The sequence below is a fragment of the Alosa alosa genome, chromosome 4, assembly GCF_017589495.1.
Source record: "Alosa alosa isolate M-15738 ecotype Scorff River chromosome 4, AALO_Geno_1.1, whole genome shotgun sequence".
In the NCBI taxonomy this organism is placed as follows: domain Eukaryota; kingdom Metazoa; phylum Chordata; class Actinopteri; order Clupeiformes; family Clupeidae; genus Alosa; species Alosa alosa.
The window spans coordinates 2,395,820-2,410,751 of NC_063192.1; the positions used below are offsets into that span (position 1 = coordinate 2,395,820).

Sequence of the window (14,932 nt, forward strand, 5' to 3'; positions counted from 1 at the left end):
TCTTCCTTCTAAAGCAGCCATTCAAAATAATAAGTAGGCTATCGGGCCTACCAAGAGAAGCTATCTCTCCACCTCCCCAACATGAGCTGCTTGGCTAGTCACTCTCCCAAGTTAGCGTGGGAACTTGGATCTGCAGCACTTGGTCCAGTCTTCTATTAATCCTCGAAATATGGTTAGATTTTGTTATGGACACGCCAACACCATATTTTTTGCAGACCTGTTTATTGAATCAGTCACATCTGCAGCAAATAAGGTAAACTACCTGCTCGTGATAACGTGCTAATTGTTTATCCCCAGTTAACATGCATCCCATTAAGATCCACGACACCGGATTTGTTTGTCCTCAATTTGTGGTGTTCCACCTCGTTGATAACAGCAGACATTGTGAATGTGTCCATCTGCATACTGAAGGCCTTTCTGGCCTCTGTTTTTGAATATATCAAGATGACTTGACGCCCAGAAAATCCAGCATACACTGTTGCACTTTCGGCTAAATGGGGTGCTTTCGTCCCCATGTTGAACACACGTTCTCGCACACTTTCCTGCAAACTTGTCCGACTTAGCAACAGTAACTATGGGACTGACAATGGGAGGAGGGGCTTGGGATCGGTCAATTCTGTAATTAATATATTTTTCTGATTGTCTGATTGTGTTTTCTGATGTATAACACAGTGACAGTTATTCTCAATTAATCTACTGCCTGCTTTCCCAAGCATTTTGCTGAAATAACCTACAATACAAGGAAAATATAGCTAGCAGATTTGGTATTGATAACTGTTTAAACAGAAATGCCACCCAATCCTACTGTTAATTACATTATTAGAATTAGATTGTTGGAGATGATGTAAAACACAGCCAGAATATAGATTTTAAAAGTATAGACTCCAAGTTTCATCAGAATAGAGACTTGTAATAGGGAGAATGGCATGCCTTCCCAACCGCAACCTACTCATCTTCGGAGAACCTTGCAACCTCGCTCTCCCCCGACCCAAAGAATCACAAATAGCTTTAAGGCAATTGTGCACTAGCCTACTATTTGTATGAAATTGTGTATGAAATAGCTCAACACCGAAATTATTATTTAGAATGAATGCTTAATAGCATAGTCCACATCCCGCCTGCGAGCTAAACTATTACACGTATCTTTGATATCAGTACATCGTAGGTGGATAGTCTAATTGAGTTCAGTATAACGGAGTGCCTGTCACTAAGACATTCGTGAGGGAGGAAGGCTTGCAGTTTTAACACAGTTAAAAGGCTACTGATATGTGTGGATGCAATTCATAATGTTTTATATGTAGTTAGTTAAAATAAAGGATCATACTTCTCCTTGGGACAAGCCTTTTTGAGTCTTGGAAAACACTTTTCCATTTATATCGGGATTCAGTGTCGGAGTCAGTAAAATGAATAGATCCCTGCAAGGAGCTCTAACTAAGCATGCTAACGTTAGCTTAGATATACAGCTTTATTGCATAACTTTAACTTAGTTTGGTCTCCCCAATTTACTATGTTATGATAAGACCTTAGCAGAGTTGAATGCAGCAGTTTTGAACAAATTTGTGCAGCATGGTCACGATGCTAATCGGATTTAATAGCAATTTAGCCCTTAGAAATTGTTGATGTTTTGTTAGATGTGCATGTGCATGCAGAGGAGGGGCGGAGGGTCCATTGGCGGTCCAGTGGGGCGGAGCAAGGAAAGGCTGTGTGCGTGAAAAGTGCAGCTCAATGAAAGGATTTCCTCATTTAAATAGTAGGCCTACAACATAGAACATTATTGTGTGGCGGCCAGTGTTGATTTTATGGCGGCCCGCCACAGATACAGTACCCTCCAGAATTATTGGCACCTCTGCTAAAGTTGGCTAAAATCCGGTATAAAAAATAATCTGTTTGTGACTTATTGTACAATGAAAGAAATAGGAAAAATCCAACCAAGAAGGCAAGCAAATTTATTTTGAGTAAAAGAAAAATCTCATAAAGAAATAAATATTTTTTAACAAAAACACGTCGCTCACAATTATTGGCACCCCTGCTTGCAATACCTTCTTAAGCCTCCCTTTGCCAATAAAACAGCTTGTAATATTCTCCAATGACACCCCATAAAATTGGAGAATACAAAGCAAAGGATTTAAGACCGTTCATCTTTAGAAAATCTCCCCAGATCGTCCAGATTCCTAGGTCCACACTTGTGCTTTCTCCTCTTTGACTCACCCCACTGTTCTTCTATGGAGTTTACTGTAGATCAGGGGGCTGAGATGGCAATGTCTGAAGCTTGATTTTGTGTTCAGCAAACCATATTTGTTTAGATCTGGACGTTTGCTTTGGTTCATTGACCTGATGAATGATCCAATCATAACCAACGTTTAGTGTCTTGGCCTAGATTGACAGATTTCCTTTGAAAATCTTCAGGTTTTTCTTGGTGTTCATGATACCATGCACCTTAATTAGGTTCCCAAGACCTTTGGGAATAAAAACAGCCCCACAATAGCACAGGCCCTCCACCATAATTCTCATTAGGCATGGGGTTCTTATAGTATAGCCATTCTTCTATGTATGCCAAACACACCTAAAGTGTTTCTATCCAAATTTTCATTTCAGCTGACAATAGACCACACTTCCAGACAAAGTCACTGTACCATTCAGTAACTCCTGCCGTTTACATTGGTAATAAAATGACTGAACAGGCTGTTTACCTGGCATGCCCTCTAAATAATCTATTAGCAGTGAGGTCACTTTTGAAGATTTTTTGGAGGGGACTCGTTTGTCACATTTCCAGATGATTAGAACCTTTTAATCATTGTTTTAACTGTAAATATAGGCATTTTCAAAGTACCTAGTTTTCATAGACATTCTCTGACATACAAATGTCAACACACTTTCTTTTTATTTAAATTTAGTGTATTCTCTTGTCTTTCCGATGTTAAAAAATGACTAGAGGATTTAGCCTCTGTGACTTTATTTTCATACCATAGTGAAAAAGAAAGTCATGAACTACTTCTGAAAGTTTACAGACACTCTGATTAACTTAAATAAATTGAAAATAGATATTAACATGCTTCTGTTAGGTTTTGTATAAAAGATCTTTCAGGGGTGCCAATAATTGTGAGCAACGTATTTTCGTAAAAAATATTTATTTCTTTATGAGATTTTCCTTTTTCTGAAAATAAATTTGCATCCCTTCAAGATTGCATTTTTCCTAATTTGTTTCATTGTGAGATTACAATAAATCACCAACAGATTATTTATTGCTACTTGGGCGGAGTGATTTGCAAGGAGCACCTGAAAAACACCATTGTTACTTCTGCAAATCCGAAGTAGCAGTACTTCGGCTGAATCAGAATATAGTTCCAAGAATGTATGCTTAGAAAATCACTGTCTTATTTTATATTGTTGTTTGTTAACATTGTAATTATACTAGGAACAACATGTAAATAGGAACATGTTAGAGTTTTTTTGGAGCTTTTTGGCTAGTTGGTTCCAACTACCTTAATGATCTAGGCTAAGGATGGGTGCGTCAGACTGAGTTACTGCAGGTACAGAGATGTATCATCTTGCCTAACTCCCAGGGAGACGCCAAATAAGCTAATTTCCCAAAATGTTGCCGTGTTCCTTTAAGACAGTTGTGTCAAAAATTCTGCGCAGCTGTAGGGGAAACCCAGTAGTAAAAACAAAACAAAGCTGCATTGGAACCTTCAAAGAATTTAGTTTAAAGGTGCAGTCAGCAATTGCGCATGATGTCACATTTGTTTATTTTTATGTATATATTTAAATATAATTCTTAGCAAACGCTTTTGTCCAAAACAACATGCGTTATGTTTTAACCAAGAATCAAACAAAACACACCAGAGAGGTAGCTCACCCCTCCCTTCAGTATTCCCAGAGAAACTCCACACAGTGTTTTGTTTTTGTTTAGGTCACAGGCTGCCCCCACTTTTGTTTCCTGTTTTTCGGAGCCTGGGCTGCCTACAGAGACTTGTTTTTTTACAATGCCACGGAATGGCCAGTGGATCATGAGATGTTCGCTGAATGAGACAAAAAATGTAATGGGCTTGAAATCGTGTATGATTGCTGATTTCACCTTTAACAATTTCAGGCAAATTATTGAATAAAAGTGTAGGCCTAACATTACACATACAATTAACTATTATATGGCTCTGAATGGAAAAAAAAAATATTTGGTATTTATTGCTGTCCTAGTTAAAATGCCTACTGAGAAAATTATTTACATAGATGTTATTCACCAGTATGAATAACATTTCTGAAATGTGATGGGCTGTTGGAAGGCCTCTTTTTAATGGGCCAGTCAGAACTGTTAAACATTTGAGCAAGAACAGCTATCTGCCTTTTTTTTTTTTTTGCCAGATTTATCTAGCCAATTTTTTGTCGGTTCTTCACATATTTCTCAAGCCAATTTTTTGTCGGTTCTTCACATATTTCTCAATCATTTCATCTGACCAAATTCACATTTGGCAGGTGAGTGCAGGAAGTGCAGTGAGTGCAGTAAGTTATTGCAGTAAGTGAGTGCAGTGTCAAGGGTGACATTTTGTGGATATGAAAGGAGAAAGATATCATTAAATAAATATTTGACATACATACATACATACATACATACATACATACATACATACATACATGCTTGACCTCAACAATATGGCGTTTCTTGATGAGGTGTGCTTGCAAGCAGGAAAACATCCGGCGGATCTTGACCTCAACAACATGCCACACAAAGGAATAGACACTGTACTAATTGAACAAAATACTGAACTAATTGAACAAAATAACACTAATGTCTGTCATGCAGGTGAGGTCAAAACTTTGATGATTCAGTTGCTACGGGGTGTTCGTCATCTTCATGACAATTGGATCCTCCATCGTGACCTGAAGACATCCAACCTGCTTCTCAGCCACAAAGGCATCTTGAAAGTGTGTCTTCCTAAACTGTCTTACACAAACATGCTTCTCTAGTCACCTACCGTAACAATGTACTGAACTGTTTTGATAACTTTGTACACTTTCTGTTATGTATCTGTGATTTTGATTTAGATTGGAGACTTTGGCCTGGCCCGGGAATATGGCTCTCCTCTAAAACCTTATACACCAGTAGTTGTGACTCTGTGGTACCGTTCACCTGAGCTCCTGCTTGGAGCAAAGGTATGTCTGACTACAGCACCCTCCAGATTTATTGGCACCCCTGGTAAAGTTGAATAAAAAGGCTTTTTTTGCTCTAATGTATACTGTTAGGTCTATTCTGGGTTTAAGGCGAGACACTACAGGTGAATAGGGTAAAATTGTGATTACTTACACAAGTATGGAAAAAAAATGTATTACAAGTCTTTGAAATTCGAATGTTTAATTATGCAAATTAGGCATCATCTCATTAAATATGTGCAATGTTGCTTATATTTTCGGTAGATAGATCTGAACATATGATAAAGCCAGGTACAAAATTTTTTTTTTTTCATTTTGTTTACACACAAGATGAAAATAAAATTACAGAGGGATTTCAGGATATCTAGCTTTCATTACCTAGGAAATCAAAATATACTGTCCATAGCCTTAAAAAGGCTTTTTATTAAAATGTCACATAAATCAGGCCAGGAATGATTTATTAACAAATCCCTCTGTAAATATCTTCAGAATACTGCTAAGTGTATAACTGGAAAGTTTGGTGTACACACTGTAGGTGCTACAAAGGCAGAGATACTGGAAAAGGACAAAAACTCAATTTGAGAAAACAGCCTTGGAACACAGCCAATGAGATTCCGTTCTCAGCCTAGACTCGCCTGTGAACTTTCGTGATTGGTTGCGGATACAAAGGAGGTGTCCATATAGAGCATCACAGTCCCGCCCCTCCTCCGAGAGAGCTTAGTTTCCGGAAGTAAATTTCCCATTCATTTCTCCCATTGACGTTTTGGAAAAATCCGTATCTAAAGAGTTTTAGAGCATGTCTTAGGCTAATCAGCTACGGAGTAACTCATAAGCATACAACATATCAAAAAAAGGTACAAGACTGTGTACATATTTTCATTTCCTAGCGAAGGAACTACTCATCCCATAAACCACCGCTACCACTGAATAATATATAAGCAATGCACCTAACCAGTGCTAAATCATTTCCAACCGGGCGACAGCACGCAAACCCTTCTCCCAAACAGTGATTTTTCTATAGTGAATGTGCAGTTAATAGCACATTTCAGGAGTAATCGCAAATAATCGCGTTTTTGGTATTGAATGTTATATTTTAAGCATCGTGTATTTTATATCGTGGTGTGTGAAGGCGTTAACGCAAGTAACATTGTGCACTGCTTCAGATTCGACTGCCATCCTGATGCATGGACCGGGTGCATGGTCTGCTCTTGCACCACCATATTCAGTTTGCTGTGAATTATTACGCAAAATGTTCATTAAATGTACAAAGAAGTATTTCTAGGTTAATGGTTGATGATATGACTCTCAGACAGTATGAAGGCTACAGTTAGTAGCCTAGCTAATGTTAACTAGCATTACCAACCTCCTGCAAAACTCACCACACAACTTTGTAGGTCTTGTCCCTCATGCTGGCCCTTACAAAACCCACAAGCTAACCCTCGACACAATAACTGTCAATAATGTGACCTCGATTTAAAGTGGTTTTCACCCCTTTTGACACTCTTGATTTCGGCCCTTGAAACAGTGAAATATTCACGGGGGCATGGACGGTTTGCTAACCATTTTACTGCAGTGTCTAGCTGCTAGCCGGTGGTAGCATCCAGCTGCATGTGCTATCAGCTAGCTAGCTAGTTCAAAAGTTGAAGTACTTATTGAGATACAGGGCTTTTTATGCCTCGACTAAGTTGATGTTTCCTATAAACAACAATTCATGTTCATAGAAACAACAAGGTCACTAAAACATTATATTAAAGGAACCATATGTAAGATTGTGGCCAAAACTGATACTGCAATCACTTTCAAATTACTGTAGAGCGGTGGATCCCCTCCCCCTCCCCCCTGACTCCAGGTTGCCAAACCGGATGCCGAAACACTACTGACTTTGTGACTAGTAGATAGGTGGAGGGTGGTGCATCAGGCCAAAACACAACATCAACATCAGTTGAGGGCTGCAACTTTTTAAATGACAATATCCTGGCCGGACTTCTGTTGTCAGTGATATAAGTATTTGAAATTAACATGATTTCCTAATGTCTAGTGACATATCAGGGCCATTTTATGATTAATTGAATTACATTTCTTACATACGGTTCCTTTAATGTTAGCAACATTATGATGACATTCTAATGTCTGAAAGGCTAATGATTAGCCTATCGGCTACCTGAAAAGTTAAGTGTTTAAACTAGCATTTACAGTGTTCTATTTGATGGTGTATATTGGCCCTGACTAAGTTTGTGTGATATATAAACCACAATCCTTGTTGATACAAGTACCAATGTTCATCTAGAAAGTTTTTATTCACATTAAGATTTTCGCCATAGGCAGTAAAAGACTTCGCCATCTTTGTCAATAATTTTCGCTGATAAAGTTTCAAACTATGATCATAACGGCCTTTCCACCAATCAGAGGCATCACTGTGGGATTGTTCAGGATTGTGGGTAATGAAGTACTTATTCAAGACATTGCGATTAAAATACATTTATTTCAAAACAAGGTTAGTGCCCCTTAGTGTTGTCACGATACCAAAATTATGACTCGATATCTGCCATAAATATCACGATACTACGGTGAAATCCTAAGATATCTGGAAAAGAAAGGACTCATACCTCCTCCAAGTGTATTGAGTCATTTGTGTTAAATTCGGTGCACTTTTGTAGTGTGCAGGTCAATTCTAGGTTCTAAACTTCCTACATAATTATTATTATTTTTATAGTCAGTAAAATAGTAGGCCTACTTTGTGTGATTTAAGTCCTTTATTTTTTTGTTATAGTTCATTTACATTGTGTTGTGTTTTGCCAATAAAGTAGCTTTAAATAGCCAAACTAGGCTAGATCAAGGTAAGTGTTGAAATTACTGCATGCAAATCACTGAATGCTATGCAGAGGGGCCTAATCTTTAGGCCATCTGATGTACAGTATAGGCTTCCCTAGGCCTCCTTGTTCATGGGATTTCTTTGACAGTTGCAAAGGGAAAATGTGAGGATGGTCTTTTTGTTTCAGTGTACAAGCATCGCTCCAACCACTCAGGTCTTCGGCCAGATAGGCCTACACCATTTCCTGTTGCAATATGTCTGTGTGCATTCCTACATTAGCCTACATCTATTTCTTTGATAACATGATTTGCTACAACCCAACAATAAGCCGCTTATTATTATTAGGACTCAACACGCTTTGGTGGTATTATATGCTGTGGGCTTTAATTAAGATTTCCGGGTAGCCTATCCTACGCCTGGGGCAATACTTATTGAACAAATTGCAGTCTACATGCCATGACAAATATTACCAGTAGTACTGACCTAACATGAAATAGATTGTTTACAAGTTATGGTAATGTTATCCTGGCGTGAACATTGCGCTTTCATCACGCTAGCACCCTATGATTACAGCTCTTGCGTCTCGCCAAAATGATTACAGCTCGCTATGTCTCACAAAATTCATTGATGAAGGAAGGTTCGCTTTATCCCAGAGAACCTTACTCGCTTCACTTAGGCTAGACTAAAACAGAAGAGAAGAACTTGGCACTAACCATGTAGTCGTTTTTTTCCTATAGCATATTCGTTAACCTACCGCTCTTTGAACAAAAAATGTTGGGATATGTCTGCGAGGTGTTTAGCCAAGTTCCATGCCTAGCCTACTGCTTTTAAATGACTTTGAAACATATTTCATAAACGGGCCTCTGTGTACCTGATGGCTTGCCTTCACTATTCGCGATGTATCCGAAATAGTTGCAGATTTCACTTCACCTTTTGTTTTATCCACAAGGCCGAGGACGATCGGCAAAGAACTACTGTATGTTGACGTTGGCTGCGCACTCACTCAGAGCTGCCTGCTTGACTCGCCCACTTGCCTAGATGCATGCAAGGAGCAATGAGAGCAGCAGTTCACGCAGACACAGAACGTTAATTTTAATAAAGTATTGATTCTAATCATATCGTTTTTTGCGTGAAGGCATCGTGATACCTTTTTAGTATCGATACACCGTGCAATACTAGTGCCCCTTGAATTTTCGCCCTCTATATGACCATATACAATCGCTTAGTACAGCCGTAGCTGGTTTTGAGTCTACCATGTGCAGTTACGTTTTTATGGCTTATACCCGAATTGTCAATGGAGAAATTGCATTGAATTCTTACTTCCGGAAACTCCTGTGGGCGGGACTGTGATGCTCTATTTGGATTGGGCAAAAACAGAGCTTTCCAACGGTACTACACATGATATGTTTCGTATCACGGTCGCGGTAGAGCATGAAACGTGTACAAAATACAAAATGTAATGAAATAAACACCTAAATGTGTAAATCGTACTTTGTTGTTGTAGTAGTGTGAAAGAATACATGCTAAGGTAGCAAATTAGCCCAAAATCTCAAAATTGACCAGTGCATAAAAAAAGTGTTTTCACCTGCCGTGTCTCGCCTTAATAATATTAATTTAATAATTGAGTTTTTATCAGAGCTGTTGTAAAATAAATGTATTTATTTATTTCAGGTATTTTTTTTTCTCCCAATAAAATTGCTTCACTTCAAGTTTGACTAATTTTACTGAACTGTACCAAGGGTACCAATAAATATGGATGGTGATGCATGTACTCTAAATAGATGTTATTTTCTGTACATTGCTGTGGACACTGCTGAGATTTACTGGTGAGACAAACCAACCATGTAATCTTCCAATGTGTTTGTCCCCAAAAGGAATACTCTACAGCGGTGGATATGTGGTCTGTCGGTTGCATTTTTGGTGAGCTACTTACTCAGAAACCCCTCTTCCCAGGGAAATCCGAAATTGACCAGATCAACAAAATCTTTAAGGTAAGTACAAATTGCCTTTGAAAGGTATTTCCACACCAGAGCGGGCTTCTATTAAAGTGTTTCAGGATTTTTCTGTGGCGAAATTAAGGCTGAGGTGTAACTCGAATAATTTGATTAGGGACCGTTCGGTATTTATGGAATGGACCACCGGAGGAAAATAGGGGAGAGTCATGTCTTTTATTCTTTGTTGAGGGGAGGGTCACCCATTTTTATATTCTAGGAGGTAGGGTCACCCAACTTTTGTATTCATGAAAACAGCAATATTTGGGCCGTCGCCCATGGCCTCGCGTCTAATGGGCCTCACCACTGGCCAAAGATGACATTAAGCGTTTATTCTTCATTAACGCCTATTGTAGCCTTAACGTGGCTTAATGTCCTAAAACAACAATCAGTGATCACCAAATTTCTCTCATATTGTTCCTCATAATCACTAAGAATCTTTAGGTTATCGACGTGACTGCATGTTTCTTCAATCTCCTTCACTGACACATAGGGAAGGCTTAACGTCCCAAAACAACGATCAATGATCATCAAATTTCTTTCTCATATTGCTCCTCATAACCATCTATACAAATCTATCCCGAAGTTTGTTTTTTTTTTTTTTGGAGCACGTCCGAATCCTAGGACACAACACACTGTAGGCTACCTCATAATAGGCTCGAGATATAATTCAAAAGGGGACAGATAGGCCTAGGCTACTGCACTTAAAACTTAAAAAGATGAACCTTCCCGAACTTTTAAATTGCGATCAGTGACTGGCATCGGGTGAACGAAGCTTTTCGAAGTTGAACAGGCTATTAAAAACTATTTTCGCACCTCCATGTCACAGGAGAGACTAGCGGGCTCGCCCTTTTATGAATTCAAAAAGACGTTAGGCTATACCTGCAAGCTGGCCTATGATTTCATGGCTGAGTTTGCGGCAAAGTAAGCAAGAAAATGTTTTTTATTCTGAGTCAGGATATGGTGAGTCAATGTCATTTATTTGTCCAAGTATTTAGCCTACAGACCAGTTTCCATAGTGCACATCTTATCAATAGTTTGAATGTCGAGTGTGTTTCTGCTCATTGACAAATAGCGTTCAGCACAATGATTCATGTCCAATTAATTCCCCCTGTTAAAGTGCTTTGTTACATAAGTTTGGATTCGTGATGTAGCCTAGCCTATGATAAACGGATTATGGCCAAATAGCCTATGTGACTCAGCTAATGTTATAGGCTATAAAATTCCCCCTCTTAGACAAGTGAATAAGTGAAAAGGGCCTCGCACTAATCTCACGATATGATACACAATATTCAGCTCACGATACGATATATATCATGATATTCAGCCAGCGATACGATTCGATATAGTTCGATACATTTACATCATTTTCTGAAAGATTTAAAGGGGACAGAGGGATTTTGGTGACATCTTGTGAGTGTTCCATTTACTTGGATTGAATTAATTGAACTGAGAACTAAAAACATCAATTACACAATATATGTCTCTGACTGGACAGAGTCTACAGGTTGCAAATGCTGGACAAAATGTGTTGAGAAAGATGTGTCGAAAATTTGTTCCATTTATTGAAACGGTGCAAACTGTAGCTTACAAGCCTTTGAAAATTAAATAAAGTGCAGTATTGCGATTAACAATGGAGAGTTAAAAAGTGTAGCAAGTGACCTGTTCTGAACAGTTTCTTTGACAGCTTTTTTTAGCTTGACACTGAACATATGAGGTAGCCAGTCTAGCCACCAGGTAAGTAAACATAGTACCATGGCTACTCCAAAACATCCAATAATTCAAGTCACTAAGAAGAGGATGTAAACAGCCCCCTCCACATATTTAAGGAAGAAAGGTCATTAGCAACATAAATGTTGGATTTAGATGTAGCTGCTAGCTTTTATTTACGTAACTATGCAATACATTATTTTGTGTATTTAGCGCACACTTCAGTGCAGAGATTAGTCAAAGCCAGAGGTGTGGACTCGAGTCACGATTTTGATGACTTCAGACTTGACAAAATTAGAAATGACTTGCAACTCGACTTGGACTTCAATGCTATTGATTCGAGACTCAAGAACTTTGCCCCTTTCACTTGTAATGACTTGTAATGACTTACGGCATAGGTAAAATTACTATTTTCTGCTCATCCCAACTTCAGCAGCCTCAAGTTTATCGTTAAACTTACACCTGCAACGCTGTGTTATTTTGCATGGAATGCAGGGTCTCTTATAGGGAACACCCCCAAAGTTCTTCAGTGCGTTAGCCAAATTGCAATGTGAAACCAAAACTAAATGGATCAAAGGTAAACATATACAATGTAACTAAACTCGAACGTTGGTTCGGACCTGGGTCCGGACTCGGGTGTGAAAACGCCCTCAATGTTGTAAAGGAGGTGAATACTTTTCATGGGCATTGTAATTTTAATAGAACAATATGGGATTTTCTCAAAGAACTAAATTTCTCTGTGATTTCTCTGTGAACAATTGTGTGTGTGTTAATATCACCCCACCAACTGACTCACTAGTGTATACACAGGATTTGGGCTCCCCTAGTGAGAAGATCTGGCCTGGTTACAATGAGCTTCCCGCAGTCAAGAAAATGACCTTCACAGAGTACCCTTACAACAACCTGCGGAAGCGCTTTGGAGCACTTCTCTCAGATCAAGGCTTTGATCTTATGAACAAGTAAGAACATGCTTGAAAATATACTCAGAACATCCATGTCAAATTGAGACTATCAACAATAGATCTCTTGAGCTGTTTTTCATATACACTGAGTTCCTGAGTGTTGCAGACGGTCCCCGGAGGGGCACAATCAAGTAATTTGCCTCAGACATCACTGAAAGCCCCTGTGTGAATACAAAAGGTGTTGATGATGCTCCTCGCCTTTTAATCTGCCAGCTATCAGACATTGCTGAAACAAATATTGCATGCGTTCAGTCCAAGTTTTTAGCTGCAACTGTAATTCATACACTATCGAAAACATACTTGGGAATTGAACTTGGCATCTAAGTGTTTGCAGCCAGATATTAAACTTAGGATAACTTTTCAGGATATTAGCCCAGTTCCTTGGCCACTAAACCACAGGTGTGTGTAATGCGATATGACTTTTGCACATCAATGACAATGGGGAAACGGTATATCTTGCAGCCCTAGTATATGTTAGTGGTAGAAAAATTATGAGTAGTTTGCTTAGCTGCAGTTAAAAATGGCTTTCCTCACTTCGCCTAATCTTCTTGCAATCATTGTTTCTCTCTGCATCCTTTACCCCCCTCAGGTTTCTAACATACTGTCCCAGTAAGCGCATCATGGCTGAGGAGGCTCTTAAACATGAGTATTTCCGTGAGACGCCGCTCCCGATAGAGCCATCCATGTTCCCAACGTGGCCTGCTAAGAGTGAACAGCAGCGTGTAAAGAGGGGCACAAGCCCCAGACCCCCTGAAGGAGGTCTAGGCTACAGCCAGCTGGTGAGAACAAAAGACACTTAAACACAGACAAAAGATAAAATCATTCACGGCACATTTAACAGGAGTAGCCTACACACTGATAATGTCCATTAGACTAGGGAGTGAGGGATCTACTTTACCCTCCTCTGTTGATTGAGTAATGACAGAGTGAGGGATCTACTCTACTCTCCTCTGTTGATGGAGTAATGACAGAGTGAGGGATCTACTCTACTCTCCTCTGTTGATTGAGTAATGACAGAGTGAGGGAGGAAAGTGTTTGTATTTATTTCTCCTACAGCTGGGCATCCTAAAGCGTATTCCAGATGGCAGGAGCTGGTACTCCTTATGTAACACGTGGAAGGGGTTCAGTGCAATCTTCTCTGCCAGCCTGAGTGTGTTTAGTCCAGCTGTCAAATAAGTCATCCTCCATTTGTGACCCACCAACTTTGAGCAAAATGAGAGTTGTTTCAAGGGCTATGTATTTGTGTAAGTCTATATAAATCTGTGCTTCTTCCTTCAGGGGGATGATGACCTTAAAGACACAGGGTTCCATCTAACCGTGGCCAATCAAGGAGCATCTAAAGCAGGCCCGGGGTTCAGCCTGAAGTTTTGACCCAGTGCATCTGTGAGCAAGTGAAGAAATGTAAACACCTTAAAATGACTTCAGTGTGAATCATGAAGGGGCTCCTTGTACTCAAGCAAAGGCCATGATGTGACCATAACACATCCAGTATGTTTCAGTCCTAGTCTCAGCCATCCAGTTTACAGCCATCATTCATTGCCCTTAATGTGGATTCAAGATGTCGTCTTTTTCTCTTTTCTGTAAATGTGTTGGTCTTTTTTATTTTAAGTCAGCCTTGTCTTCTACAACTTTTCTTAAATTAGAATATGGTGTGGAATGCCCAACATTGCTGCTTAACACATAACTTGTATTAGCATCTAGGGTATGTTTTATTAGAAATAAAAATGTTTTTGTAAAACTCATCTCTCCAGTCATTCAAAATGTTTATTGATGTGCGAAGCATTTTCTCTTGCAACTATTTAGAGGGATATTGCATTATATATATTTTGTTGGTGTATCTTATAAAATATTCTGAATGGCTGGAATATATTTTTGGCGCAAATACTTTCATAAATAAATTCAATAACATTCAATTAACCAAGGTAGGATGAAACGGAGTCAAACAATAAAGTGCTACATTTCATTTCAGTACTGATTAAACATCAGAGTTTTGTGCTTTCAGCATGTCAAACTGTAGGTCTTGGAGCAAAGCACATCGTCAATGGCTTGTATGCATCTAGGTGTGTTGGTGGAGGAGTGATGTTCCCTGATGTTGAGGGAATGGTTCTCTCTGATTGTTGGTGATCTTGTATCCTCAGTTGATGAAAGGTGATCTACCTTTGAAATAGTAGTGCGAGGAATAAATAATTTTATCCTGTTGAGGTTTCCTTTTTTACATTGTTGGGGTGCCAGACTGAATTGGTCTATTAATCTGTACACACAGTCATGATATTTGTAGTTTATGTAAGAAAATAAATGACATTTTTCAAGAG

The 14,932-nt window shown here is 39.1% G+C and overlaps 1 protein-coding gene across 5 annotated transcripts in view; it reads left to right on the top strand.

Moving 5' to 3' along the window:
- cdk11b (cyclin-dependent kinase 11B) overlaps positions 1 to 14,931 on the top strand; it is a 76,948-nt gene extending 62,017 nt beyond the window's left edge. For all 5 annotated transcript variants that reach the window (XM_048240401.1, XM_048240400.1, XM_048240402.1 and 2 more), the window contains 6 exons: positions 4,799 to 4,920; positions 5,041 to 5,148; positions 9,832 to 9,948; positions 12,469 to 12,617; positions 13,210 to 13,399; positions 13,899 to 14,931. In XM_048240401.1, coding sequence (XP_048096358.1) covers positions 4,799 to 4,920; positions 5,041 to 5,148; positions 9,832 to 9,948; positions 12,469 to 12,617; positions 13,210 to 13,399; positions 13,899 to 13,991 — 779 coding nt within the window. In that variant the 3' untranslated portion in view covers positions 13,992 to 14,931. The remainder of the gene's footprint in view (positions 1 to 4,798; positions 4,921 to 5,040; positions 5,149 to 9,831; positions 9,949 to 12,468; positions 12,618 to 13,209; positions 13,400 to 13,898) is intronic.
- The last annotated feature ends 1 nt before the right edge of the window (position 14,932 follows it).